We start from the raw sequence: 27,424 nt of genomic DNA, 5'->3' as shown, positions 1-27,424 counted from the left end.
TTAACACACTCTCTTTCCTAATCATTCACTACTTTTAGCATGGCCTTGGGAATGGCTCTCTACCTCCTGCATTACACTCAGACAAAACAGAAGCAGATATCAATGCTAGTAGTACATCAGCCACCCCATTTTTTCCTCTCTACAAGAAATGATCCACAGCCAGCTGAATTCACTTACTTTTATTAAGAAATACAGCTCCTGCGTACCTCTTCATAAAATAACTGAAGTCCTCCTAAAATATTTGGGAAGAACAAATGACTAGACACTATAGAAAATAGTGCTTCTATTTAATCAGAGAATTTTCAGCACGGGCTTTAATAAAACTGTATCCATATCATCCCAAAACATTTGACACTATTCCTTCTTCAGGAGGCAGTATTCATTCGTTAGTTATCTCGGAGTGAGATTAGGCAGACCTGGGTTTTATTCATTGCTCTGCTACTAACCTGCTAGGTGACCTTAGGCAAGTTATTCTGGCCTGATTCTTGACTGATGTCAATCAGTGTCACTCCAGCAAAGTCAATCTCTACCAGATGAGAATCTGTTCTTTAGCCTTCTGTACTAGCTAACAGAGCTAGCCATGGGGGTGGAGGAGGTGTTCTGTAATACCTATGAGTACAGGGCTGAGATAAAGTCTCTTGCTTTGGTTGTTTTGTGTTTTGAACCTTTACGGTTCTTCACGGCCATATATGGGGAAATCAGCAGTGGGATTCCCAGCAATGTGCATCATTCTGAAATGTACCTGCATGTTATTTTAACCTAGGGCTTTTGTTTCCAGTTTAATAGCTGTACAGCATATTGAAAACATTAGGCAGGACCTGTGGAAGAAAGTAAATGAGGAAGCTACTTATAAATCATTCTCTCACAATTAGTCTTGTGTAGTCACAAAAATGGAAGCAGAGCTGGTAATTTTGGAAAAACTTTTTTGAGCTCTTCTCTGGAGAATTCCAGTGTTGTAATCACACTTTCTCCTGTACAATTAACACTCTTCTGTGAAACTCCCCTGCCCATGAGAACTAACTCAGAAGTGTTGTTACCCGGGGTTTTCTTTTGAACCGGAAACTATGGTAACTAGTCTTTATTTTCCAGGTGGTTTCAGGACATAAATCAGTGGGGACACACCTCCTCTGTTTGATAAATGATTGGTACACCCAAAAGTGCTTTCACTCAAAAATGCTTGTTTTTATTGAGTCTAAAGCACTCATCTAAAACAACAGTCTAAAGTACCTCAGATATAGTTACCCAAAATCTGAGGTGTCAAGTGGTCAGCAGCAGGTTTCTAGTGGCCAGCCTTCCTCCTAGCTGCTGCGGAGTTGGTCAATCTCCTAACTTGTTGAAATACCTCTTCAAACTTCTCCAAATTGCAGATTGTATTCTTGTCCATCCTCCCAGTGGAGGGGAAGGACTCAGTCAGGAGATAATGCAAGGCTGCACAGATGATGTCTGTGAGAGGGCTTCAGACTTCTTGACTATGGGAGGCTGTACTGGGAAGGACTGATGGGAATAGACAGGGTCCAGCTGGCCAAGAAAAGGAAGAGTATCTTCATGCATCAGCAACTCACTAACCTAGTGAGGAGCACTTTAGAACTAGGTTCAAAGAGGGGGAATGTCACAAAAGCCCATGGGTGAGCATAAAACAGTGTGATCTTAACATACAGCAAGATGTTGGGAGGACATGGAAAATTACAATAAGGTCTTAGGAGCAACAAGAGGAAAACCAGTGGGGGAATCTGCTCAATATCTTAGCTGTCTATACACAAATGCAAGGAGCATGGGAGAAAATGGGAAGAACTGGAAGTATTAGTACACAAGTTAAAATAGGATTTAACTGGCAACACAAAGACTTGGTGGGATACATCTCCTGGCTGGAATATTGGTACAAAAGGCTATAGCTTTTTCAGGAAGAACAGAAAGGGGAAAAACAGGGGAGGTGTTGCATTATACATTAACAACGTGTACATTTGTTCTGAGGTCCAGAAGTGGGCGAGAGGCAGACTAGTTGAAAGTCTCAGGGTAAAGATTAAAAGCAGGAAAAAAAATAGGAGCAACATCATGGAGTCTACTATACACCAGCAAATAGGGAAGAGGAGATGGATAAGGCATTTCTACAACAAACAAATATCCAAGACAGAACCTGGTAGTAATGGGGGATTTTAACTACCCAGACATCTGTTGGAAAAGTCATACAGCAAAACACATAATGTCTAATAAGTTCCTGGAATGTTTTGGGGACAACTTTTGTTGAAGTGGAAGAGAAACCAGGGGGCAGTCATTTTAGATTGATTCTGAGCAACAAGGAGGAACTGTTGCAAATCTGAAGAGGGAAGGCACTTTAGGTGAAAGTGAGCATTAAATGATAGATTTCACAATTCTAGGGAAAGGAAGGAGAGCAGCAGAATAAGGAAAATGGGCTTCAAAAAGCAGACATTAGCAAATTCAGAGGACTGGTAGATAATGTTCCATGGGAAGAAAAATCTAAGGGATAAAGGAGTTCAGGACAGCTGTTAGTTTCTCAAGGAGACCATATTAAAGTCACAACTTCAAACTATCCTGATGCAAAGGAAAGTCAGGAAGAATATGATCAGGGGATGGAACAACTTCCATATGAAATAAATTAAAAAGACTGGGACTGTTCAGCTTAGAAGAGAGACGATTCAGGGGGAATATGAGAGAGGTCTATACAACCATGCCTGGTGTGGAGAAAGTGAATAAGGAGGTGTTATTTACCTTTCATATAACACAGGAACCAGGGGTCACCCAATGAAATTAATAGGCAACAGGTTTAAAAACATACATAACAAAGTACTTCTTCACAAAATGCACAGACAACCTGTAGACCTCATCGCCAGGAGATATTTGGAAGGCCAAAAATATAACTGGGTTAAAAAAAGAATTAGATAAGTTCTTGGAGGACAGGTCCGTCAATGGCTATTAGTCAGGATGGTCAGGGGCGCAACTTCGTGGTCTGGCTGTCCCTGAGCCTCTGACTGCCAGAAGCTTGGACTGGACGACAGGTGATGGATCACGTGATAATTGCCCTGTTCTCTTCATGCCCACTGCAGCATCTGGCACCAGCCATTGTTAGGCTAGACGGACCATTGGTCTTATCCAGTATGGCCATTCTTCTGTTCTTAATATTAATGGGACAATATGAGTCCATCAGGGGATCCCTGATGACCTGAAAAAAATAAAAAAAGGAATCCTACAAAAAAAAAGGTGGAAACATGGAAAAATTACTAAGGAGAATTACAAAAAAATTGCACAAGCATGTAGGGACAAAAATCAGAAAGGCTAAGGCACAAAATGAGGTACATCTAGCAAAGGACATAAAAGGCAATAAGAATAGTTTCTTTAATTACATTAGGAGCAAAAGAAAGGCAAAGAAAAGCATAGGTCCTCTACTTAATGGGGAAGGAGAGCTGATAAATGAGTAACTGATGACATCAAGCAGGCTAAGGTGTTTAATGCCTATTTTGCTTTAGTCTTTACTAAAAAGGTTAATAGTGACCAGATGCTTAACATAATTAATGTTAACAAGGGGAAGAGGAACACAAGCCAGAATAGGAAAAGAACAGGTTAAAGAATATGTAGGTAAGTTAGACGTATTCAAGTCAGCAGGTCTGAAAAAATTCATAGTAAGATATTTAAGGAACTAACTGAAGCAATCTCAGAACCGTTAGTAATTATTTTCAAGAACTTAGAGGATGGGTGAGGTCCCAGAGGACTGGAGAAAGGCAAACATAATACCTATATTTTAAAAGGGGAACGAAGACCACCTGGGGTATTATTGAAGTTAGGCTGGCTGCCAAAGATCTGGAGAGATACTGGACCAGATTATTAACAACCAATTTATAAGCACCTAGAGGAAAATAGAGTGATAAGCAATAATCAAAGAGGATTTGTCAAAAACAAATACCAAATCAACCTAATTTCCTTCTTTGACAGGCTTATTGGAATAGTGGATGTGTGGGGAAGCAGTAGACATGATATCTTGATTCTAGTAAGGCTTCTGACACAGTCCCACATGACATTCTCATAAGAAAACTACAGAACTGTGGTCTAGATGGAATTACTGAAAGGTGGATGTATTACTGGTTGAAAGACTATTCTCACAGAGTAGTTAACAATGGTTCACTGTCAAACTTGGAGGGCATATCCAGTGAAGTCCAGCAGGGGTCTGTCCCAGGTCCAGGACTGTTCAATATTTTCATTAGTGACTTGGAATGGAGAGTACGCTTACAAACTTTGCAGGTAGAATGTAGATGAGAGGAGTTGCAAGTACTTTGCAGGACAGGATTAGAATTCAAAAGGATCGAGACAAATTAGAGAATTGATATGAAGTCAACAAGATGAAAGTAGAGACAAATGTGAAGGAAGGAAAACTCAAATGAACAACTACAAAATGGGGAACAACTGGAAAGGTGGTAATATTGCTGAAAAGCATCTGGGGGTTATAACGGATTGTCTCTCAATATGTGCTGCAAACCAGGTTAATATCATTTTGGGATGTATTAACAGAAGTGTCAGATGCAAGGGGTAATTGTCCTACTCTACTCAGCGCTGGTGAGGTCTCAGCTGGAGCACTGTTTCCAATTCTGGGTGCCACACTTTAGGAAAGGTGTGGACAAATTGGAAAGAGTCCAGAGGAGAGGCAAAAAAATTATCAACGTTTTTAAAAAATTTGACCTATGAGGAAAGGTTAAAAAAATTGGGCATGATTTAGTCTTGAGAAAAGAAGACAGAGGAAGGACCTGATAATGGTTTTTGAATATGTTAACAGCTGTTATAAAGAAAAAGGTGATCAATTGTTCTCCATGTCCACTGAAGACAGGACATGAAATAACTTGCTTAATCTGCAACAAGGGGGATTTATGTCAGATATTAGAAAAACCTAACTATAAAGACAGGTCAGTAGTGAGACAGGTTACCTAGAGAGGTTGTGGAATCCCCATCACTGGACATTTTTAAGAACAGGTTGGATACACACCTGTCAAGGATGGTCTAGGTTTACTTCGTCCTGCCTTAGAGCAGGGGGCAAAACTTGATGACCTCTCAAAGTCCCTTGCAGCCCATTGTTTTATTATTCTGTGCTACCTTTCCATCTTCATATGACCAACAGCACTGTCACTAATTCACTCCAACTCATGGTAAGGCTTTTACTTCTATCTCCAGCAGATGTTCAAAAGCAATTTCAGCAAACCTGCGTAAAACATTAAATGACCCCATATGCTTTTATATTAACAGACCAGCATATCTGACTGCCCCATCTGCTATGCATTTGAGAAACCATTCTGCCTTGACACGTCTGAGCTCACTGTTAATTTTGCATTAGAGTGAGAGTTTGATGAAGCTGACGTATCTATTTCTTTATGGTATCATCTGTATTGGAGGAGTATTATATATATTTGATACTGCTGTACCATAATACACTGTATACAGAAAGGAGCAAAGAGACTGGAGTGCATTATGGTTTGTACGAGAGTGACTCAAACAGTTTACTATCACAATTGATATGGCTGAAAGCCCATGACTTGTAAGGTAATTAACAGTTTGCATGGCAATAAGTTTTCACTAAAACTCTCTCTACTCACCACCCCCTGCAGTTGCCTATGTGGCACTTCACTAAAAATGAGAAACAGGAGAGAATCCCTTAACACAAGTTTGTTCTGCAACTGTCAAGGCTCATTTCCATGTACTGCCTAAAATAAACCCCTGCACTGCCCTGACATGCACACACAATGTTCTTCTGAAAAGGCTCCCTATGAACTGGGGTGGGGGGGTCAAACAAAACAACCGGGGTGAAGGGAAGGTGCACTCAGAGGAACTGAAAGGTGCATCTTCTACACACAGAAAGAAATGCCCATGTAAGGCTAGTTTTCTCTCTCTCCTTAATATTGAAGGATGTTCTGGGCCATCTTAAGGAAAAGAAACGAGTATGTCTCTGAATGAATATTATTTTAAAAAGCAGGCCTTTCAGTTATTTGAAATTCTGTTAACCTTTTTTTGGCTTGCCTATCAGAAAGGATTCTTTTCCTGGCCTTTAACGTGCTCTTGCATAACGGGAACTATTCAAATTTGTTTGAAGTTCTTATTTAAAAAATAGGTGCCGTGAGCAGAAATGAAAGGTGAAGGGACTGTTAAAAATAGACGGTCAAAGAGACAAACCATAACAGAGATTCTCAATCTACAATTCTCTTGAAACAAAAATTCTTTCCTCTTTCCAACACTGCAACATTTACACATATCACCATCAATACCGCTCGCTTACTGTTTACCTTTTGGTCGCCTTCAACACTGAAAAAGACTTACATACAGCCTGATCCTGCAAATGAATTTATGAGAAACAGTGTGGTCACATGGTTAGCACAGTAGACTAGGATGTAGGAGATTTGGGATCTAGTCCTAGCTGTGCCACCAACCTGCTAAGTGACCTTGGGCAAGTCATTTCCTGCCTGTAAAATGGAAAGAATGATATTGACCTCCTTTGTAAAGCACTTTGAAATCTACTGCTGAAACAGCTAGGTATTATTATGCACAACTTCATGCACAGAGGAATCAACTGCACTACGCTCATGCTTCAAGTGAAGCACATGCTTTCTCAAGTTGGAGCCTAAGTTCCTATCGGCAAGAGCCATCATCTCTTGTATGTCTCAAGTATTATGCAGGATACTTGAGACATGCAAGAGATGATGGCTCTTGGAGGTAAATAATGGTCAACACATGGGGAAGCTTCAATTTCAGGTTCTCCTCCACTTGGCACAGCAGCTGGGTTTACAGCCCACCAAGGGAATATTTAAAGGCAACTAAATCCATTTCTTTGAATTATTTTTATGACCGGTGCACATGTGAAGACAGTTTTATTTAAACTGGGGATTGTAACACCTCACCACCACCAACACATCCACTAATATCATAGAATTTCCCACAATTCTCTGCTTCCTCACACAAAAGACCCACGTGGGGAGGAAGGGTGTTACCTATGTGGCATGTTTTCCTTTCCCCTCACCTCCAAGCTTATGGACACAGTCCACCAGGAATCCCCAGTTCCATGCAGGGGACAGCATGAGGGGACCATTATGATCCCCCTCAAACTACCTGGCCATAGTATGGAACTGCTCCCCTGAAGGAGGGTCCCTGGGCTGTCCATAGGCATGGGAGCACTTGCATGCCTGATAAGGAAGCAAAGGGCATCTATGTAGATGTCGTACCTCTAGTAGACCCCAGATGGATCTCAGGAGATCTCTGGGTAGAAACCCACACCCTCCTGACAGGAGAATTCAGTGGAAGCCAGGCAACTTAAAACTCCCTGAGTTGCCATTCAGCTGCACAGGTTATTCCCACAGACAGGAGATGTCAGTCCTTAGCTTGGGGTCTAATAGTAGCTGGCAGCGCATGGCAGACAAACACATAATTAGCTTCCACCAACTACATTCCCAGTTGTCTTCAGCCCTGACTTAAGCTGATCTTACTCTAGTGAAAAGTTATTCGTTGTTATTTGCTATATTGCTTTTTTGTGTGGAGATGCATGAAAATTAGTGAAGGGCTCAAACAGTTTGGGGATTTGGTCTCGATTAAGCACCCACAAACTCCAGATGTTTTTGAACCTCTTAAATCTATAAAGTCAGCTGGGCGAACAATCTCTGGTGCATGGTCTTCAGTCCTTCCTGCTTCTGGCAGCAGTACGAGACCAGTGAGCTGGATTCTCTCTTGCCCTGCATCTTATGTAGCCATTTACAGCAGCATAAAGTGGATGTATTTTCACTCTGGGCCAGAGTCCACTTTCACTTATAATTATTTTACACCAGTGTAAGTCCATTGACTTCAATAGTGTGAGAAAAGGACTAGACTCTGCCACTCCGATGATTGGTGCATAAATTTTGCACTGGTGTAAATGACTACACACACCGCCTCAGAGAACCTCTGCTTTTCTGCTTGCAGTCCAGGACAAAGTTCAGAGGTGTTGGAGAACAAAAAGTAATATAAATAAATCAAAACATGAGAATTTCTTTTAACCCAAAAGGTTCTGGTTTAAAATTTTAGGCAAGAGTTCGGGGGAGGGGGGGCGGGAGAGAAGTAAAGCAAAGGGGTGTTAATTGAAACATCCCTGATGAGAAGGCAGATGATTTTCTGAGTCCAGATGTCATCTTAGCCCTGGTCTACACTAGGACTTTAGGTCGAATTTAGCAGCGTTAAATCGATGTAAACCTGCACCCGTCCACACAATGAAGCCCTTTATTTCGACTTAAAGAGCTCTTAAAATCGATTTCCTTACTCCACCCCTGACAAGTGGATTAGCGCTTAAATCGACGTTGCCGGCTCGAATTTGGGGTACTGTGGACACAATTCGATGGTATTGGCCTCCGGGAGCTATCCCAGAGTGCTCCATTATGACCGCTCTGGACAGCACTCTCAACTCAGATGCACTGGCCAGGTAGACAGGAAAAGAACCGCGAACTTTTGAATCTCATTTCCTGTTTGGCCAGCGTGGCAAGCTGCAGGTGACCATGCAGAGCTCATCAGCACAGGTGACCATGATGGAGTCCCAGAATCGCAAAAGAGCTCCAGCATGGACCGAACAGGAGGTACGGGATCTGATCGCTGTTTGGGGAGAGGAATCCGTGCTATCAGAACTCCGTTCCAGTTTTCGAAATGCCAAAACCTTTGTGAAAATCTCCCAGGGCATGAAGGACAGAGGCCATAACAGGGACCCGAAGCAGTGCCGCGTGAAACTGAAGGAGCTGAGGCAAGCCTACCAGAAAACCAGAGAGGCGAACAGCCGCTCTGGGTCAGAGCCCCAAACATGCCGCTTCTATGATGAGCTGCATGCCATTTTAGGGGGTTCAGCCACCACTACCCCAGCCGTGTTGTTTGACTCCTTCAATGGAGATGGAGGCAATACGGAAGCAGGTTTTGGGGACGAAGAAGATGATGATGAGGAGGAGGTTGTAGATAGCTCACAGCAAGCAAGCGGAGAAACCGGTTTTCCCGACAGCCAGGAACTGTTTCTCACCCTGGACCTGGAGCCAGTACCCCCCGAACCCACCCAAGGCTGCCTCCTGGACCCAGCAGGCGGAGAAGGGACCTCTGGTGAGTGTACCTTTTAAAATACTATACATGGTTTAAAAGCAAGCATGTGAAAGGATTACTTTGCCCTGGCATTTGCGGTTCTCCTAGATGTAGTCCTAAAGCCTTTGCAAAAGGTTTCTGGGGAGGGCAGCCTTATTGCGTCCTTCATGGTAGGACACTTTACCACTCCAGGCCAGTAACACGTACTCGGGAATCATTGTAGAACAAAGCATTACAGTGTATGTTTGCTGGCATTCAAACAACATCCGTTCTTTATCTCTCTGTGTTATCCTCAGGAGAGTGAGATATAATTCATGGTCACCTGGTTGAAATAGAGTGCTTTTCTTCAGGGGACACTCAGAGGAGCCCATTCCTGCTGGGCTGTTTGCCTGTGGCTAAACAGAAATGTTCCCCGCTGTTAGCCACAGGGAGGGGGGAAGGTTGAGGGGGTAGTCACACGGTGGGAGGAGGCAAAATGCGACCTTGTAACGAAAGCACATGTGCTATGTATGTAATGTTAACAGCAAGGTTTACCCTGAAAGAGTGTAACCACTGTTTTATAAAATGTGTCTTTTTAAATACCGCTGTCCCTTTTTTTTTCTCCACCAGCTGCATGTGTTTCAATGATCACAGGATCTTCTCCTTCCCAGAAGCTAGTGAAGCTTAGAAAGAAAAAAAAATGCACTCGCGATGAAATGTTCTCCGAGCTCATGCTGTCCTCCCACACTGACAGAGCACAGACGAATGCGTGGAGGCAAATAATGTCAGAGTGCAGGAAAGCACAAAATGACCGGGAGGAGAGGTGGCGGGCTGAAGAGAGTAAGTGGTGGGCTGAAGACAGGGCTGAAGCTCAAATGTGGTGGCAGCGTGATGAGAGGAGGCAGGATTCAATGCTGAGGCTGCTGCAGGACCAAACCAGTATGCTCCAGTGTATGGTTGAGCTGCAGCAAAGGCAGCTGGAGCACAGACTGCCACTGCAGCCCCTCTGTAACCAACCGCCCTCCTCCCCAAGTTCCATAGCCTCCACACCCAGACGCCCAAGAACGCGGTGGGGGGGCCTCCGGCCAACCAGCCACTCCACCACAGAGGATTGCCCAAAAAAAAGAAGGCTGTCATTCAATAAATTTTAAAGTTGTAAACTTTTAAAGTGCTGTGCTTAAAGTGCTGTGTGGCATTTTCCTTCCCTCCTCCACCACCCCTCCTGGGCTACCTTGGTAGTCATCCCCCTATTTGTGTGATGAATGAATAAAGAATGCATGAATGTGAAGCAACAATGACTTTATTGCCTCTGCAAGCGGTGATTGAAGGGAGGAGGGGCGGGTGGTTAGCTTACAGGGAAGTAGAGTGAACCAAGGGGCGGGGGGTTTCATCAAGGAGAAACAAACAGAACTTTCACACCGTAGCCTGGCCAGTCATGAAACTGGTTTTCAAAGCTTCTCTGATGCGTACCGCGCCCTCCTGTGCTCTTCTAACCGCCCTGGTGTCTGGCTGCGCGTAACCAGCAGCCAGGCGATTTGCCTCAACCTCCCACCCCGCCATAAACGTCTCCCCCTTACTCTCACAGATATTGTGGAGCACACAGCAAGCAGTAATAACAGTGGGAATATTGGTTTCGCTGAGGTCTAAGCGAGTCAGTAAACTGCGCCAGCGCGCCTTTAAACGTCCAAATGCACATTCTACCACCATTCTGCACTTGCTCAGCCTGTAGTTGAACAGCTCCTGACTACTGTCCAGGCTGCCTGTGTACGGCTTCATGAGCCACGGCATTAAGGGGTAGGCTGGGTCCCCAAGGATACATATAGGCATTTCAACATCCCCAACAGTTATTTTCTGGTCTGGGAATAAAGTCCCTTCCTGCAGCTTTTGAAACAGACCAGAGTTCCTGAAGATGCGAGCATCATGCACCTTTCCCGGCCATCCCACGTTGATGTTGGTGAAACGTCCCTTGTGATCCACCAGAGCTTGCAGCACTATCGAAAAGTACCGCTTGCGGTTTATGTACTCGGCGGCTTGGTGCTCCGGTGCCAAGATAGGGATATGGGTTCCGTCTATAGCCCCACCACAGTTAGGGAATCCCATTGCAGCAAAGCCATCCACTATGACCTGCATATTTCCCAGGGTCACTACCCTTGATATCAGCAGATCTTTGATTGCGTGGGCTACTTGCATCACAGCAGCCCCCACAGTAGATTTGTCCACTCCAAATTGATTCCCAACTGACTGGTAGCTGTCTGGCGTTGCAAGCTTCCACAGGGCTATCGCCACTCGCTTCTCAACTGTGAGGGCTGCTCTCATCTTGGTATTCATGCGCTTCAGGGCAGGGGAAAGCAAGTCACAAAGTTCCATGAAAGTGCCCTTACGCATGCGAAAGTTTCGCAGCCACTGGGAATCGTCCCAGACCTGCAACACTATGCGGTCCCACCAGTCTGTGCTTGTTTCCCGAGCCCAGAATCGGCGTTGCACAGCATGAACCTGCCCCATTAGCACCATGATGCATGCATTGGCAGGGCCCATGCTTTCAGAGAAATCTGTGTCCATGTCCTGATCACTCACGTGACCGCGCTGACGTCGCCTCCTCGCCCGGTATCGCTTTGCCAGGTTCTGGTGCTGCATATACTGCTGGATAATGCGTGTGGTGTTTAATGTGCTCCTAATTGCCAAAGTGAGCTGAGTGGCCTCATGCTTGCCTTGGTATGGCGTCCGCACAGAAAAAAGGCGCGGAACGATTGTCTGCCGTTGCTCTGACGGAGGGAGGGGCGACTGACAACACGGCTTACAGGGTTGGCTTCAGGGAGCTAAAATCAACAAAGGGGGTGCCTGTACATCAAGGAGTATTTCAGGCAGGACTTCACGGAGGGTTCCAATAAGAAATGGTGCACCTAAGTTATCGTTCTTATTGGAACAAGGAGGTTAGCCTGGCCTCTGATTGATACATGGCTAGATTTACCTCGCTGCACCTTCTCTGTGAGTGACTGCAGTGTGATCTAGAGGAATGAGTCCCCTAGACAGGGGAGGAGGCAAATGAGTACAAAACAAATCTGGTCTATTTCTTGTTCTGACCCACTCCATCTATCTTTTACATCTTTGGCTGGCAGCAGACGGTGCAGAAGGACTGCATGCCATCCACATCTCATGGCTGCTCGGCAGAAGATGGTACAGTACAACTGCTAGCCATCTTCATCTCTTGCCTGCCTGGCGGAAGATGGTACAGTACAACTGCTAGCAGTCCGTATCGCCTGCCCGCTCACCATAAGACGGTTCAATAGGACTGACTGCAGGACTAAAGAGAATGACCTGGTCAAGTCACTCCAAATTTAGTCCCTGCTCCCATGTCTGCCCAGGCGCTCCCAGCCGACGTGGCCAGGAGCACCTCGGACACGACGAGGACGACTACCAGTCGTATTGCACCGTCTGCTGCCAGAAGGCAATGGGTTGCTGCTACTGTGCAGCAAAGCCGTACCGCGTCTGCCAGCACCCAGGAGACATAAGGTGACAGCGAGCTGAGCGGGCTCCATGCTTGCCGTGGTATGGCGTCTGCACAGGTAACTCAGGAAAAAAGGCACGAAATGATTGTCTGCCCTTGCTTTCACGGAGGGAGGGAGGGAACGGGGGCCTGATGATATGTACCCAGAACCACCCGCGACAATGTTTTAGCCCCATCAGGCATTGGGATCTCAACCCAGAATTCCAATGGGCAGCGGAGACTGCAGGAACTGTGGGATAGCTACCCACAGTGCAACGCTCCGGAAGTCGACTCTAGCCTCGGTACTGTGGAAGCGCTCCGCCGAGTTAATGCACTTAATGCACTTAGAGCATTTTCTGTGGGGACACACACACTCGAATATATAAAACCGATTTCTAAAAAACCGACTTCTATAAATTCGACCTTATTCCGTAGTGTAGACATACCCTTAATGGGATTCAAAAGTGCAGTAATTCACGTAGACGTTATCTGGCCAACAGGATTTGCTGTCTGGTTAGGGTTAGGTGTTAAGTGTGGTCTTTCAGATAAAGGCTAGTGAATTATCCAGTAAACCGCCTACATGTACTTTGCTTTTATTTGAAATCTGACTATGCAGTGGCACAGATGTATTCTTTGTGGCACAGTTATGTAAGCCAGTTTGGGGTACGTTTTGCTGGAAGCCAAAAGAAAGAAAGAAAGATGAAACTGGCCCTTGTGTGTAGTTTCAGCTAGCTAACTGCAAAATCCCCAGTCCAGTTGTCCTTGACATTAAATAATGCAAGGACAAGCTGTTCTAAAGCCGGGAAAGGATCTAATATTCTACCAATGATACTCAGCGATGGAACCTTATCCCCTTTCATATCAGCAGGGAGTCTGTGCACTCACTTTAGACTGTGTCAAAACTTTTCAGTAGTTTTCCCCCCACCAGTACTATAACCAGTTCAGCTCTAGCATAGACCAGCCTTGACATTTTAACCACTGTGTTATCTAACCTTACTCAGAGCATGTCTAGAGGAAATGGTGGTTAAAATGCCAGCACCCATCAAGGTTCTGTCTACACTAGTACTCCACTCCTGCTAGCATTGGTGAAGCTCCAGCAGTGGGAAATTTCAGGGTAGAATTGTAAAAACACCTACCTCTTTTCCACAGAATTAAAACTTCCTGTAGAGAAGGCCAATGCTCAGTGCTTTTGAAAATCCCCTGCTTAAAGTCTCCTCTAGATAAGGCAATAGACAAGGTCAACAACGAAAAACCGAACTCTCGCTGAAGAAATATACAATCAAAGCACAACTGAACAGTGGTTGCCCACATTAACATAACATGAATTCAAGTCTGGTAATTCACAGCTCTACTCCAGCAAGTTGCAAATTCTCTCACAGGCCTTGGAAGGGAAGGGAATCGTTGTAAGGCAGCAGCCTGGTCAAGAGCTTATTACTATTTGTGTGAGAAAACCACCTCTTTGCAAAATTACCCAATGAAACCGTACCAGAGTGGAAACAACCAGATGCCTCTATCAGACACTTTAATTCATGAACTCATTATGTTCTCACTTGAAAAAGGCAACAAAAAGCCCTCAGCATTAACTAGCTACACAAAGCAGGAATAGTCTCTCAAAAAGATCAGGCCAAATGATAAGGCTCTGTATTTGTGGACATTTAAAAAAAACAAAAACACACCTAAGCAGGGATGCAACCATCATTAAAATAAAACAGTCAGCAATCCAAACTAAATGGGTCCTGATGGAAAATGCTCACACTGTGCTCATCAGGAATCAGTCTAAAGCAGTGTTGCCAACTCTTGTAATTTTATCATGAGTCTCACTCTATGCAGTGCTTTTCTTAAAGCCCCAGCTCCTGGAGGCATATGATTAGAGGACAATCTTTAAAAAAGGAAGCAAAGAGAACCAGGGAAATATAGACCAGTCAACCTAACCTCAATACCTTGAAAGATAGTGGAAGAAATTATTAAACCATCAATTTGTAAGCATGTAAAGGATAGTACAGTTATAAGGAATGGCCAACAAGGATTTGTCAAGAACAAATTATGCCAAACCAACCTAATTGCCTTCTTTGACAGGGTTCCTAGAATAGTTCCTGGAATAGGGGTGGGGGGGTTGAAGCTGCAGACATGATATATCTTGATTTTAGCATGGCTTTTGACAGAGTCCCACATGACAGTCTCATAAGAAAACTAGGGAAATTTGGTTTAGATCAAGTTACAGTAAGGTGGGTGCATAACTGGCTGAAAGATCACACTCACAGAGCAAACTGTCAAACTGAGAGGGCATACCTGGTGGGGTCAGTCCTGGGACCAGTACTATAACATTTTCATTAATGATTTGGATAATGGAGTGGAGCATATGCTTCTAAAATTTGCAGGTAACATCAAGCTGGACGGGGTTGCAAACACTTTGGAGGGCAGGGTTAGAATTCAAAAGAACCTTGATAAATTGTAGAATTGCTCTGAAATTAACTAGATGAAATTCAGTAATGAAAAGTGTGAAATACTACACTTAGGAAGAAAAACCTCAAATGAACAGGCGAGGTGGCTAGTTCTGCAGAAAAGGATTGAAGGTTATAGTGAATCACAAACTGAGTGTCAGTCAACGTGACGCAGTTGCAAAATAGGCTAATATTCTAGGATGTTTTAATAAGAGTGTCGTATTTAAGACAAGGGAGGTAATTGTCCCACTTTACTCGGCACTGGTGAGGCCTCAGCAGGAGTACGGTGTCCAGTTTTGGACCCCCTCTTTAGAAAAGTTATTAACAAATTAGAAAGATTCCAGAAGAGAGCAACAAAAATGACAAAAGGTTTAGAAAACCTGACCTATGAGGACAAGTTAAAAAAAGGGACATGTTTAGTCCTGAGAAAAGAAGACCGGCGGGACGGGGACCTGATAAGTCTCCAAATATGTTAAGGGTTGCTATAAAGAGGATGGTGATTAATTGTTCTCTATGACCACTGAAGGTAGGACAAGAAGTAATCGGATTAATCCACAGCAAGGGAGATTTAGGTTAGATATTTGGAAAAACTTTCTAACTATAAGGACAGTTCAGCACTGGAACAGGCTTCCAAGGGTAGTTCTGGAATCCCCATCATTGAAGGTTTTTAATAACAGGTTAGGGCAGTGGTTCTCAACCAGGGGTACACGTACCCCTGGGGGTATGCAGAGGTCTTCCAGGGGGTACATCAACTTATCTAGATAGTTGCCTAGTTTTACAACAGGCTACAGAAAATGCACTAGCAAAGTCAGTACAAACTAAAATTTCATACAGACAATGACTTGTTTAAACCGTTCTATATTCTGTACACTGAAATGTAAGTACTATATTTATATTCAATAGATTTACTTCATAACTATACAGTAAAAATGAGAAAGGAAGCCATTTTTCCGTAACACTGTTACTTCCTGTATTTTTATGTCTGATTTTGTAAGCAAGTAATTTTTTAAGTGAGGTGAAACTTGGGGTAACACAACACAAATCAGATTCCTGAAAGGGGTACAGTAGTCTGGAAAGGTTAAGAGACACTGGGTTAGACAAACACCTGTCAGGGATGGTCCAGTCATATTTGGCCTGACTCCACACAAGGGGCTGGACTAACTGATATCTCGTGGTCCCTTCCAGCCCAACTTTTCTATAATTCTATAATCTTGATTATCACATAAAAAAAAGTACATTTCAAAGCCTCACAGGTACACAGAGAAGCTTGAAAGTATCCCTCAAGAGAAACCAAAAAGCTCAGAAACCAGAAGGCAAATATAAAGAACTCCAAGTTTATTGTTTTCTTAAAAATCTCATGATTTTGGGGGACCTGGCTCATGGTTTTTGACAGGTATCTACGCAACACAATCCAGTTCAAGGGACAGTTCACTGAAAGATTTTATTTTTCCTTTAAACAATTTTTCCTGCTACAAAACGTGTATCAGCTCCCAATTTAGAGAGCTGAAGACAGATGAAACGGAGCAAACAAAGTGGTCTGGGGCAGATGACTGCCTTAAAAACATGAAACCACTAAAAGAAGTCAATAATGGTGGAAAAGAGGTGTCACAGCTACGCTACCTGTCCCCATCCTGGTCTCTCTGAGAGCACGCCCTCAGGCGTCAGGCCCCTCACCTTCACCTCTTCTGGAGTGGCATTCTGTGGTTCTCTCACTCTTAGGTCAGACCATGGCTTACAGCTTCCTGTGTATCAACTGTGTTTACCCAGCAGATTCCACTGGGTGTGGCACCTGCAGTTCTTCCCTTCAGGAGTCTGTGAGAAGTGGTGAACAGAGAGACCAGGTGGCCTTCTTAACATCAAAGTGCTGTTTAATTTCACCAATAGGAACAAAGTATTTAAACCTACACTCTACACTGGTCTATCTTACCTACAGCCCTACCACCACTCCGTGATGGAGGCCTAGGCAGGCCGAGCTTCCTCAAACAACTCAGCAGGTGCCAGTGCCAGGCTGGTTTCTGTGATATCAGCACCCTGATAACTTCTCCAATCTTCAAAGAGTCCCTTAAAATCCATCCACAGTCCCTCATTTCTTCTCAGTTCCTGAGCTTTTGCCCTTCTTGACCAAACCAGGCCAGTAAGACGACTGCACCCAGGAAGTAGTTTTCACAGCTAATCGTTGTCTCTTAACAACCCATAAGTGTTTACTGAGGAGTGGCATATCCTGAGCCATTGTTTCCTCCCGGCCTGCTTTTCCTTACAGCCCACTATTAAATTAACCTAATATATTCAGACAATGAACATCCCAATGCATCCTCCAGGCTCCATACAGTACTACAACGCAACTCCATGTTCATCACATAAAGAAAGAAAGTAATTCAGATGGTGAGAAGTGGCTGAGTTTCACTTAGCAGGAATTTCTGGAACAATCTGATATATTTCACTATTCAGAGACAACTTAGCCATGATGGAACAAGAGAAATTTTCACCTGTACCATCTCTTCCCCCCCCCACCCCCCACTCCCCATGAAGCCATCCCACTGCTACATAAGGAGACTTTATAACCAGGATTCTCAAAAGAAACTCATGCTTTTGGTAGTTCTGTTTTTTAAAGGGAGGCCTTGATCTTCAGGAAATGCTGAGCACTTGCCTTTTGGAAATCAGACCCCTTTAAACTATTTTAATTAGTGCTTGTAACTGGGTACGTTTACCACTGTGCACCCCCTCGGGGCCAGGCATGGCACAGCAGCTCCTTGCTGGATTAGCATCCCCTGTCAAAGGTCACTCCAGCAGTTTTTATGCCTGGTAACTTGTCCAGTGACTCGGCCCTTCAGCTAGGGCAATTTTTAGTCCATTCCAACAGGGAACACAGCAGTCCACACTGGAAATCCCCAAAAATGTCTTACGCAAAAACAGAACCATCTTCCCCTCTCGGACTCTTTTTCAGCCTCTTCCCTGTTTGATCAGGGGCTCTCCCAGGCTTCCCTCCCTGGAGAACTTTTCCCCTGCTGACTCAGGGCTCTGCAGGAGCCTGCTTGCTCATCACACACTCTATTTCTACAGTAGCAGTTTCCTGGGCTTTCCCCCTTTCACTGACAATTCCTTCCTGAGGTTCCTACTTAAGCCTGGCTCCTTCTACACAGGAATCATCCGATTGCTGTCAGGTAGGGGCCATTTTTGTAATCAGGCAAGCTGAGCCCCAGGCTCTCCAGTCCACGAGGCAAACCCACCCTGTTACAGTGCCCAAAAATGGGGGTGCTCCAAATCGCCGGTCATTTTTCAAACTTCTCCCTTCTACAATGAGCTGTTTTTCAGAAGACAAAAGGAGCAGTGTAAAGGAAACAGATCACCTCAAGAGCTGTGTTTCAAATCCAGGCAAGGACAGTAGTAACTGAAAATCCTTACTATCATATTAGGGAGACACGGGGGGTGAGGTAATACCTTTTATTGGACCAACTAGTGGTGGTGAAAGAGTCAAGTTTTAAGCTACACCGAGCTCTTCTCCAGGTCCAGAACTTGGTCCCACAAAAGATATCACCTCACCCACCTTGTCTCTCTAATATCCCGGGACCAACATGGCTACAACAACAACTGCAAACTGACTGTTTGTGGGTCATGCAAAATTTGTTGGGGGGACTCAGTTCAGATCCTACTGGGGAAACATCCATTTCACAAAAACCACCCTCAAAAGCTGGACAAATTGGCACGTTTGTTGGCAAAGGCACCAGGGAGCAAAGAGGCCTGGAGATTCAGCCACTCGCTCTTTAAGGCCCTTATTCAGGATGGGACTTAAGGACATCCCTAACTTTAAAGACATGCTTCAATTCCATCAAAGTCACTTAGAGAGACTTGGGACAGACAGGGACACAACAATATGTTGTTATCCATCAAAGTCAATGGAACTTAAGCACATAATTATGTGCATTGCTAAAGGGGGCCTAAAGTCATGGTGAAGGCATGGTGGCAAAGCAGAGCAGTTGGTCAGCACTGCTTCTGCCTATGCTGTCCTATGGCTAAACAGAGGACTTCGTTCTCCAGGGCTGTGAGCCCAGGACCTTGCACAAGCACTAAATAAACGAACAAGTAATTTCTCACAAGGCTTAACAAGCTCCCTGCAGAAAAGGTCACATATCAGGCTCTGACCTGATGCCCACCCTGGTTTCTGACAATATATTCCCATACCCTGGAGTCCACTGACTACAGTAACACTTCAGGGTTAGGGTCAGAGTCACGTGCAACTGCAGTTTCATTCCAGAGGTGTGCAGGACAGATGCTTTTTGGTTTCATTGTATGTTCCTTTAAGTTTGCTTTGAGTTTCTCGGTTTGAATTAACCCAAACGTTCAGCTAACACGTTAGAGTTCTGCCTAATTTCAGGCTAAGAAATGAGGGCCTAACTCCCAGTATTGTAAAGGCCCATTTATGCTACTCCAGAACAATAAAGGGGCCTTAAAGGAAGAGGAAGACTGGAGCCTCCCCAGCCACCAGAGTGCTGGCATAAAGAAAGACACAGCCCTTGCTCCCTACTGCCCACCCAATTGTGGGGGAGGGATCAGAGACATGTCAGGGACGTGAACTTGGCTACAGCTATTCTCTGCTTCCTATGTCCCATAGTGGGCCATGGACAAAGGTGATGCATGTGGGTGACATGCGGGGTCACATGCCTCCCCCTAGATTTACTGCTTGGCTTGTACTGAGCATGCTCACACAGACTGAGCATGCTCAGTAACACTGCTGAAGCCAGCTGCCCTCACTCTGACCCCCGCACCCCACCACCACCACCATCAGCAGGCACGGGTTGTCTCTGGCCATGGAAACAGAGTGTAATTTAGATCAGCCCTGAAGTTGTTCTAACTTACACCCTGGGCCTGGTAGACCCTTGCATGGGCCCAGAATAAAGGGATTGCAAATGGCATACAGTAATTTGGCCACCTTTCTCCTCCAACCCTACCCAAGTGCAGAAACCAAGTAACCAAGCATCAGATTGTCACGTACACAGTAAGCTCTCTGAGACAGGGACTTTGTGTTTGCACACTGCCCAGTACAATGGGGCCTCACTCTTGGCTGGCTCTTATATACAATCATAATAAACATGATTAATCATAATTAATAATAAATAATCAGGCTCAGAGCCCTCAACTGGCCCACGATGGTCAAAAAGGCAATGGAACTCAACTATCCTTTCTGTAAAAGTAGCCTGAATTTTGGATTCATAACAAGGCACGAAACCTGACAAAGCTTGCCAGCTTGGCCTTGACTCAGAGTTTGTTTTGAACTCTCAACATGGCTCAAGTTAGAGCAAAGCTCTCAAGAGGCCCTGTCCTGCAGCCCTTAATCATGTGAGTGGCTCCGTTTGCTTCAATGAGCCTGCTCACATGAGTAAGGGCTGCAGAACTGGGCCCAGCATTTCCTCACCACTGTTCTAAAACCACAGGCAATTAAAACAATCCTGGGAGTTGAGTTTTCCCCTTTTTCTCCTGTACGTGAGGCCAGTACCCAGCAGTCAGGACTCAGAAACCTGCCCCAAAACACTGGAATCATCACAATCTGAAAGAGGGTGTCACACTCCTCACCTCTCCTGTAAAACATGCTTAAGAGTCAGGCTGATGAGCAAGGGGAAAAAATCCCAAGTCCAGGATTTTGGAACCTGTGATTTGCCTCCTTCTCCAGGGGAGTCTTAGAAATAATAAATATTGCTACAGGTAATGAGACACTTCTAAAATTATCCCTAACCTCCAGTCCACTGCACAGTGCAGAGCAGATCCTGGGTGCACTCAGTTACGCTCCAACACCACAGACGTGGGTCTGACCTCCATTAAACCGGTGTGACTCCACTGACTCCTGATTTAATACCAGGCACCCCAGCTACACATTTATTTCTGGGCACAGAAAATGCATGTTGTGACTTTGGATTCCCATCCATTTGCATGGAATGCATTTTGGAAGTTCCACACAACTGCCTAGGGGAGAATATGATGCATGGGAACACACTTTATACAATACTTGTAAGCCCTAGTAAGAAAATATAGCCACAAGTGATGGGTACACCTTTTTTAATTCATACATTGTGGTTCTTGCCATCATACATCAATAATACCTAACTTTTATATAATATTTTTCATCAGTTGATCTCAAAGTACTTTACAAAGGAGGTCAGTATCATTTCCCCATTTTACAGATGGGGAAACTGAGGCACAGAGAGGGAATGTGACTTGCCCAAGGTCACCTTGCAGATGAGTGGCAACACCAGGAATAGAATTCAGGTCCCCTGAGTCCCCATTCAGTCCTTTAGCCAATAGGCCACACACAGTAAAGATAGTTACCCTTGGTTACCGGTCTTCCCAAATCCTTTCCCAGGGACAGCTTGCAATCCTCAGCTATTCACTAGCCTATTTTCCTAAGACTCTTCTAGGTAGACAGAAATACTTCTATGCAAACACACAGAGAGAAACCAGACTCAGTCCAAACCTTAGAAATGAACAGTGAATATTTACATTTGTAGTGGGGAAGTGTGAGGGACATAGACCCATTTCACATTTTATTGGGCTTCGGGGATGTTGTAAAAATCTTGTACTGTCAGGCTGATCTACATAGCCCTGTGAGCTTTCTGCCAGTTCTGCCAGCTCTCCCTGGCAAAGAGTCCCACAGTGATGTCTCAGGCTACAGCGCTGCTGAAGTCTCGGGGGAAAGGTGGGTGAAAAGAACAGCTAGGAAAACTGAGAAAAGCGGAAGAGATCAAAGGAGAAAATGTAAAGCAAGGGGAAAACTGAACAAGTATTAAATAGGTCTTAGATGATTCAAACACTGTGTTGTTTTAGTATTGTCATACTTGGATCTAAAAGGCATTATGAGAACTGAAACTGCTTCCACATTTCCATTTCAACCCCAGGTCAGCTGGGTACTTAAGCGGTTGCGTAACTTTAAGCACATGAATAATCCCAGTGAAGTCATTGAGACTAATGTGTTTAAAGTCAGACACACCTGCTCAAAGACTTCACTGAGCTAGGGCCTCTGTCCTTATTTTAAAATCTTACATTAACTTTATATTAAAACAGACACTATAAACACCATAGGGCTAGGCTGAAATCATCTTACTCACACTGAGTAGGCCCATTGCTTGTGTCTGGTCCCATTTTCCAAATAATTGAACAACTTTTGCACAGATTAAAAAATCATTAACATATAACATGTAAAAATTCCACCACATACAACCAAGCTAAAACATACAGACTATTATCAGTCGGTGGAATTTTCAACAGTAGCTAAGTGAATTGGGGCATAAGTCCCATTGGAAAGTCAATGGAATTTGTGTTCCTCAGTCACTTGAGAGCTTTTGAAAATCCCACCTATTGTGACCTGAATGCACAAGGTACCTGCCCCCAGCTCCATCTTCCCACCTTGCTGATGGATATACGGTGATACATGTGTGACATTCAATGATATTTCTCATCTCTCGGATCAGTTTTCAAGTAACACTGACTAAAGATGCAGCTAGACACTCACCAAAACTGAATGAAGACAAAAACAGGGTCAGCGGTGACAACATTTATTAGTACCCGGTGCAGAACATTCTGAACAATTTAAACAAAATATGGTCATACTTCTCTCTTATCTCAGTACAGATCTCTACGGCATGTTCTGCCTTTGTTCCACATATGGAGTTCCCTTTGACAACAGTGGGAAAACAGTGCGTTCAATGAGTGCAAAATATGCAACAGAAATCCACACTACAGATCAGAGAGAATTTTGCCCTACATTTGCACTTTAAAATGGACTTGGTATTCCCCTTTTCCACATGATCTAATAACTGCTGTGTAGTAATGCTGTGCAATATTAAGCAGCTGCTCTGTTCCATCTCAGAGGTGGCTGCATTTCAGTGGTGTTAAGTTATACAGTTGATATATAGAGAGCGTGAAATCCTGGTTACTTTGAAGTCAATGGCAAAGCTCTCAAAGCAAAGGAGAACTCTGGGATTTTTCTGCAAGAAAGTAATTTATAAAAGTGAAAGATATCTGCATGTATTTATATTGAAGATGTTTTCTGTCTTTTCTGATCCTATATTGAGCTCTCAAGGTAGAAAGAGCAATGAACAAGTTTAAGAAGAAATAGCACTAATTAAAAATGATAAGAGCAAACAAACATCTAAATAGTTTAGGGGCATTAAGTCTAAAATTACAACAATCCTTCAAAACATGGCTGTACACATAATAAATAAAGTACTGCATTCAACCATTATTTAGGGTGTTTACTACCTTTCCTAAATACCACAAACTACCTAGTTCTTTACTTTATACAGTTAAACACTATGAACATTAATGTTTCCATAGGACTAAATTTAAGCCATTGTACTGCACTTAAAGAAAAATAGCCTTGCACAGTTTTTGCTTACACAGACATATTTTAAATGTAAATATTAATCACGTGTTATAGCTTGATAAAAATATTGTGCGGTATTTTCACACTTCAGTCATTTTATAGCTTGTTGAAAAAATGAACCAGGAGATGGTCAATGAACAGCTGAAATCGAATGTCACTCCTCCAGAAATCATTTCAATACAAAATGGCACACTGAGCTGCTTCAAGTTTCTAACAAATCCTCTGGCATATGATCATAATTGCCCTAGCTTTCCTGAAGGCTTCAAAAGCCACTCACTGCAGTGGCATCTATTTCACTCTCCAAAAGCCAAATATTTCATTATATCCCATCCATTATCTCCCATTTCATTATCTCCCTTGAAAAAAGTATACAGTGTTACTCTATAACTCACTGAACATGACTGCATGAACTGCAATCGTAATAGACAACATATGAATTGACATGGAATTTCTTTTATCTAAAGGTGAGTAAACAGACTTTCACCTCATTAAGACCAACTGCACAGAGAGGATTAAATAAGTCTAACTGAATACCTTTTCAGCTAGAATTATACAGCTGTAGCTCAACTGAACACAATTATATCCGCAACTCATGCAAATGCATTTAGAAAGTTTCTCTCCTGTCACATCAGTGCAAACATGTAACATTCACAACGTCCCCATGTGGCAATCAGTGTTGACAAATGAACCCTGGAACTAATAAAACATATGGAGAAGATCACATTTTAAAATAAACTAATAGAGAAGTCAGCTTGACAACTGAATACTTTACATTGCACCGTCACCTTGTCATTAAAGCAAAGGCTGTTCAAATCAAATGAAGCTCACCAAAAGCAAAAAGTATGAACATTCATTTTAAATGACAATCTAACAACATTTTAGATTTGTCTCTTAATAGGTATTTTAAAGCACCTTAAACGTGATGCATGCAATTCTAACCTTATGTTGTACTAGAGAGGATGTTATTTTTAAAGAGCACTAATTTTCTTCTTAATGTAGTCAATATGTATTCACCAATTATGGAATTTAAAAGACTAAGTGGTAGAGTGGTTGAATGCACAGTTCTTCTGGAGACCTCGGTTTTAGCCTGCTTAGATCACAAGCGAAATGAGTACAGTGATCTCAGTCCAGGTAGTTTCCTCTGCACATTTGACTACCCCATTTTTCCATGATTGGTTATGTCATCTCAAGAAAAGCCCAGGACTGGGAAGCGTGAGGAGTGGGACTGTGTTGGTGCTCAGATCTGAGGCTGTGGAAATTGAACAGGCACTGAGCTTAAAGTGGACTGTCAATCTCACTGAGGACTGGAGAAATTCAAAAACAGATTTGAAAACGGCACATACAAAGCAAAATGTGAAGATTCCCACAGCACCATAAGCACAAGTGATGGGATCTCACCAATACTAATCAAAACTGGAGGAACTGAAAGCAATGTCTGAGGAGCCATGCCAAAAAGTCGCCTTCCATTAGTTATTGTTACATTCACAGCAAGTGAGGAGTGTTAATGCATATAGCACAAGGTGAAGTTATAGTCTATGTGGAGGAATGTGAAGGATATTATCCATGTTTTCACTACGCTTTAGGAAACGCAGGTGGTTATGTGCACAGCTACAGAGGTGGAGGTAAGTGCAGGAGACAGACTGTTACGTATAAACATATTTATGGAGTGAGACCAGCTACTACAACTTTTCCTCGCTTTCTTTCAGAGGTGTCATGATAGAGGTCACTTTAGCAGCACACCTGCCAGTAAATGACCTTGATTAGTGAATCTCTTTCGATATTAGGTACAACTCAAGCTGTAGGAGCTGGTCTCTAATCTCTTGGACTCCAGGAGGTGACAGTGGCTTCCTGGAGATCACCAAGAGCCCGACCAGTGCTGATTGCACAGCTATAGATCTAACACACATCCAGGCACACCAAAGCAAGCGAAAATGGGTTGGACTGAATACTTGAACAGCCACGGATTATGAACCTTCTCTTGGGATACCTGCCATTGAAATAACACACCCAGAGAGCGCCCCCCCCCCCCGGCCCAGGGAAGCAGAAACCCTAGAATAAACTCCATTCCCTGCCCCAGTAAACCCCCACCCCCCCCGCCCCGAGACACGATCGACGGCCGTGCCAGGGGCTGGGGACTCACCGGATTGCCCAGCCCAGCTGGAGAGGGAAGCCAGGAGCAGCGTGAGCGAGCCCACGAGGCAGAGCTGAGCCAGCAGCAGCTCCCTTCGTCTCCGGCGAGCCTGGCTCCTGTGCCGGCTCCCAGGCGGCAGCATCTCCGGCCGGGAGAACCGAGCCGCCGCCGGGGCTGGCTGCCGCCGCTTCTCCTTCCCCGCCACCGCCTCCATGGGCTCCCCCGGCGGCTGGCGAGGCGGCCCAGGCGCAAGGAGAGGACGGGGGGCTGCGGGGCGCGGAGCTCCAAGGGGGGGGACCCCGGTCCGTGCAGCGCAGGGGGCTGCCTGGCCCCTACTCCATGGCGCGCCGGGCTGGAGGGGCAGCGGCCCGGGGAGCGGCGGCGGCGGCAGCGGGCTGTGCCATGGATGGGGAGCCGATGGCAGCGGCAGCCGGAGTCGAGCCCCCAGCCCGTGTGCGGCCGCCCGCTCAGCCAGCCCCGGCGAGGGGCGGAGGAGGGAGACACACGCGGCGCGGGCAGGGGAGGGGGAGGCGGACAGGAGCCACCCGACGCTTTCCGATCCGCCCCGAGTGCCTTCGCCGCGCCCCCCGCCCCAGCCCGGGGCTCCGCGGGGAGCAGCCTCGGGCCGCCCGGCCCTGCCCCCGGGGGCGCCCCTCCTGGCTGGTCCCCGGCCACTGGGGTGGAGGAGTGGGGAAGGGGGGTCCCCCTACACCACCCCCGCCCCGCACAGCCAGGCGTGGGCTGCTCCGCGCACCCCAGCCCAGCCAGCCTCTCCCCTGGAAGGGGCGGCCCGGGGTGACCAGAGGTCCCAATAGTATCGGGGCCATGCCGCTATTACCGGCTTTGTCTTACATACCCCCTCCCCCGAAAAAAAAGGGTCCCGATTTTTCACACTTGCTCGCTGGTCACCTAGGGCGGCCTGTTCCCCTGCAAGCCCAGCTCTGCCCGGTGAAATGGGGCCGGTGGGCTCGTCCAAGCCAATCAATCAGAAGCGATGAGCCCCCCTCCCACTCCAGCTGCAGTCAGTCCTGGAGTCAGGTACTCGGCCCCTCTCAGTGTCTCCACTCCCCTGTCCACCCAGGTCCCAGGACCCCGGGTTGTGTTTCCAAGCCTATGCTTAAGCGTCCACAGTGCATGGGAAACCTGGGCTTATAATTGCTGGACCTGGCTCTCACACAGGTGCTAATACATCCATACTGTGCTACACTGACCTTGAGACTCAGGTCCCTGGCCTGAACTGTGTCCACATTGCAAAATGACAGGACTTGGACCCACATCCCAGCTGAACTCAGGCTCTGACCAACCCCCCCTCACAAAGTCCTAGGAGCTGGGTCCTTTGTGCTTGCTGAGGGGAGTGAGACTAATTTGTGTGTGGACAGAGAGGGGGCTTGGGTTCAAAGCGGAGATGGAGCCTGGCCGGATTTAGGGTGCAGCGTAGACATACCCTAACAGACAGGCCGTCAACAGGTCCTGTAACTAAATCCTTGGGCTGGGAGTAGAGAGCTGGTTCTGACCCCACTTTTGTGATTCACAATGGGGCCTTGGCCATGTGTCACCTAACTGCTCTGGCCCGCAGTCTGCCCATCTTTGTAATGGGCACAGCAAGACTTTCCTACCTTGTAAAGGTAGCGTCGCTCAGCTTCAGCAGTGTGTATAAAGCACGCCAAGCTTCGCACTTGGGAGGTGCCCAATAAATGCAAATATTCGTTATTTAGTCTTAGAACAGGTTATCGCGCTTTAACAAGCTTATACTCTGCAGCCAAATAAACTGAGCCTAGACCCCTGATACCCTATTTGAACAGCCAGTACAGAGATCTCTAACCAAACACTCCCATTTCCAAACACTCAGGCTTTGTCTGTTTGAGCATTTTGCTTCAAATCTCCCCCCAGCACAGCTCCCCCAGCGGTCACAAGAGCAGGAGCACTGGCGTAAACTGCTGGCATTTTAACCA

General features: G+C 45.2%; 2 protein-coding genes across 3 annotated transcripts in view; one reads left to right on the top strand and one right to left on the bottom strand.

Annotated features, from left to right (window-relative positions):
- Positions 1 to 25,953, bottom strand: part of SLC24A3 (solute carrier family 24 member 3) — a 324,638-nt gene extending 298,685 nt beyond the window's left edge. For both annotated transcript variants that reach the window (XM_048842455.2, XM_048842456.2), the window contains exon 1: positions 25,482 to 25,953. In XM_048842455.2, the coding sequence (XP_048698412.1) occupies positions 25,482 to 25,686 (205 nt within the window). In that variant the 5' untranslated portion in view covers positions 25,687 to 25,953. The remainder of the gene's footprint in view (positions 1 to 25,481) is intronic.
- LOC142071369 (uncharacterized) lies at positions 8,485 to 10,196 on the top strand. The gene is made up of 2 exons (XM_075126173.1): positions 8,485 to 9,087; positions 9,676 to 10,196. Exons 1-2 carry the CDS (start codon positions 8,505 to 8,507, stop codon positions 10,194 to 10,196), a joined length of 1,104 nt encoding a protein of 367 aa, XP_074982274.1. The 5' UTR covers positions 8,485 to 8,504.
- Positions 25,954 to 27,424: the final 1,471 nt, after the last annotated feature.

Source organism: Caretta caretta, chromosome 3, assembly GCF_965140235.1.
Source record: "Caretta caretta isolate rCarCar2 chromosome 3, rCarCar1.hap1, whole genome shotgun sequence".
Lineage (NCBI taxonomy): Eukaryota > Metazoa > Chordata > Testudines > Cheloniidae > Caretta > Caretta caretta.
This window is presented reverse-complemented; position numbering and strand designations above follow the sequence as displayed.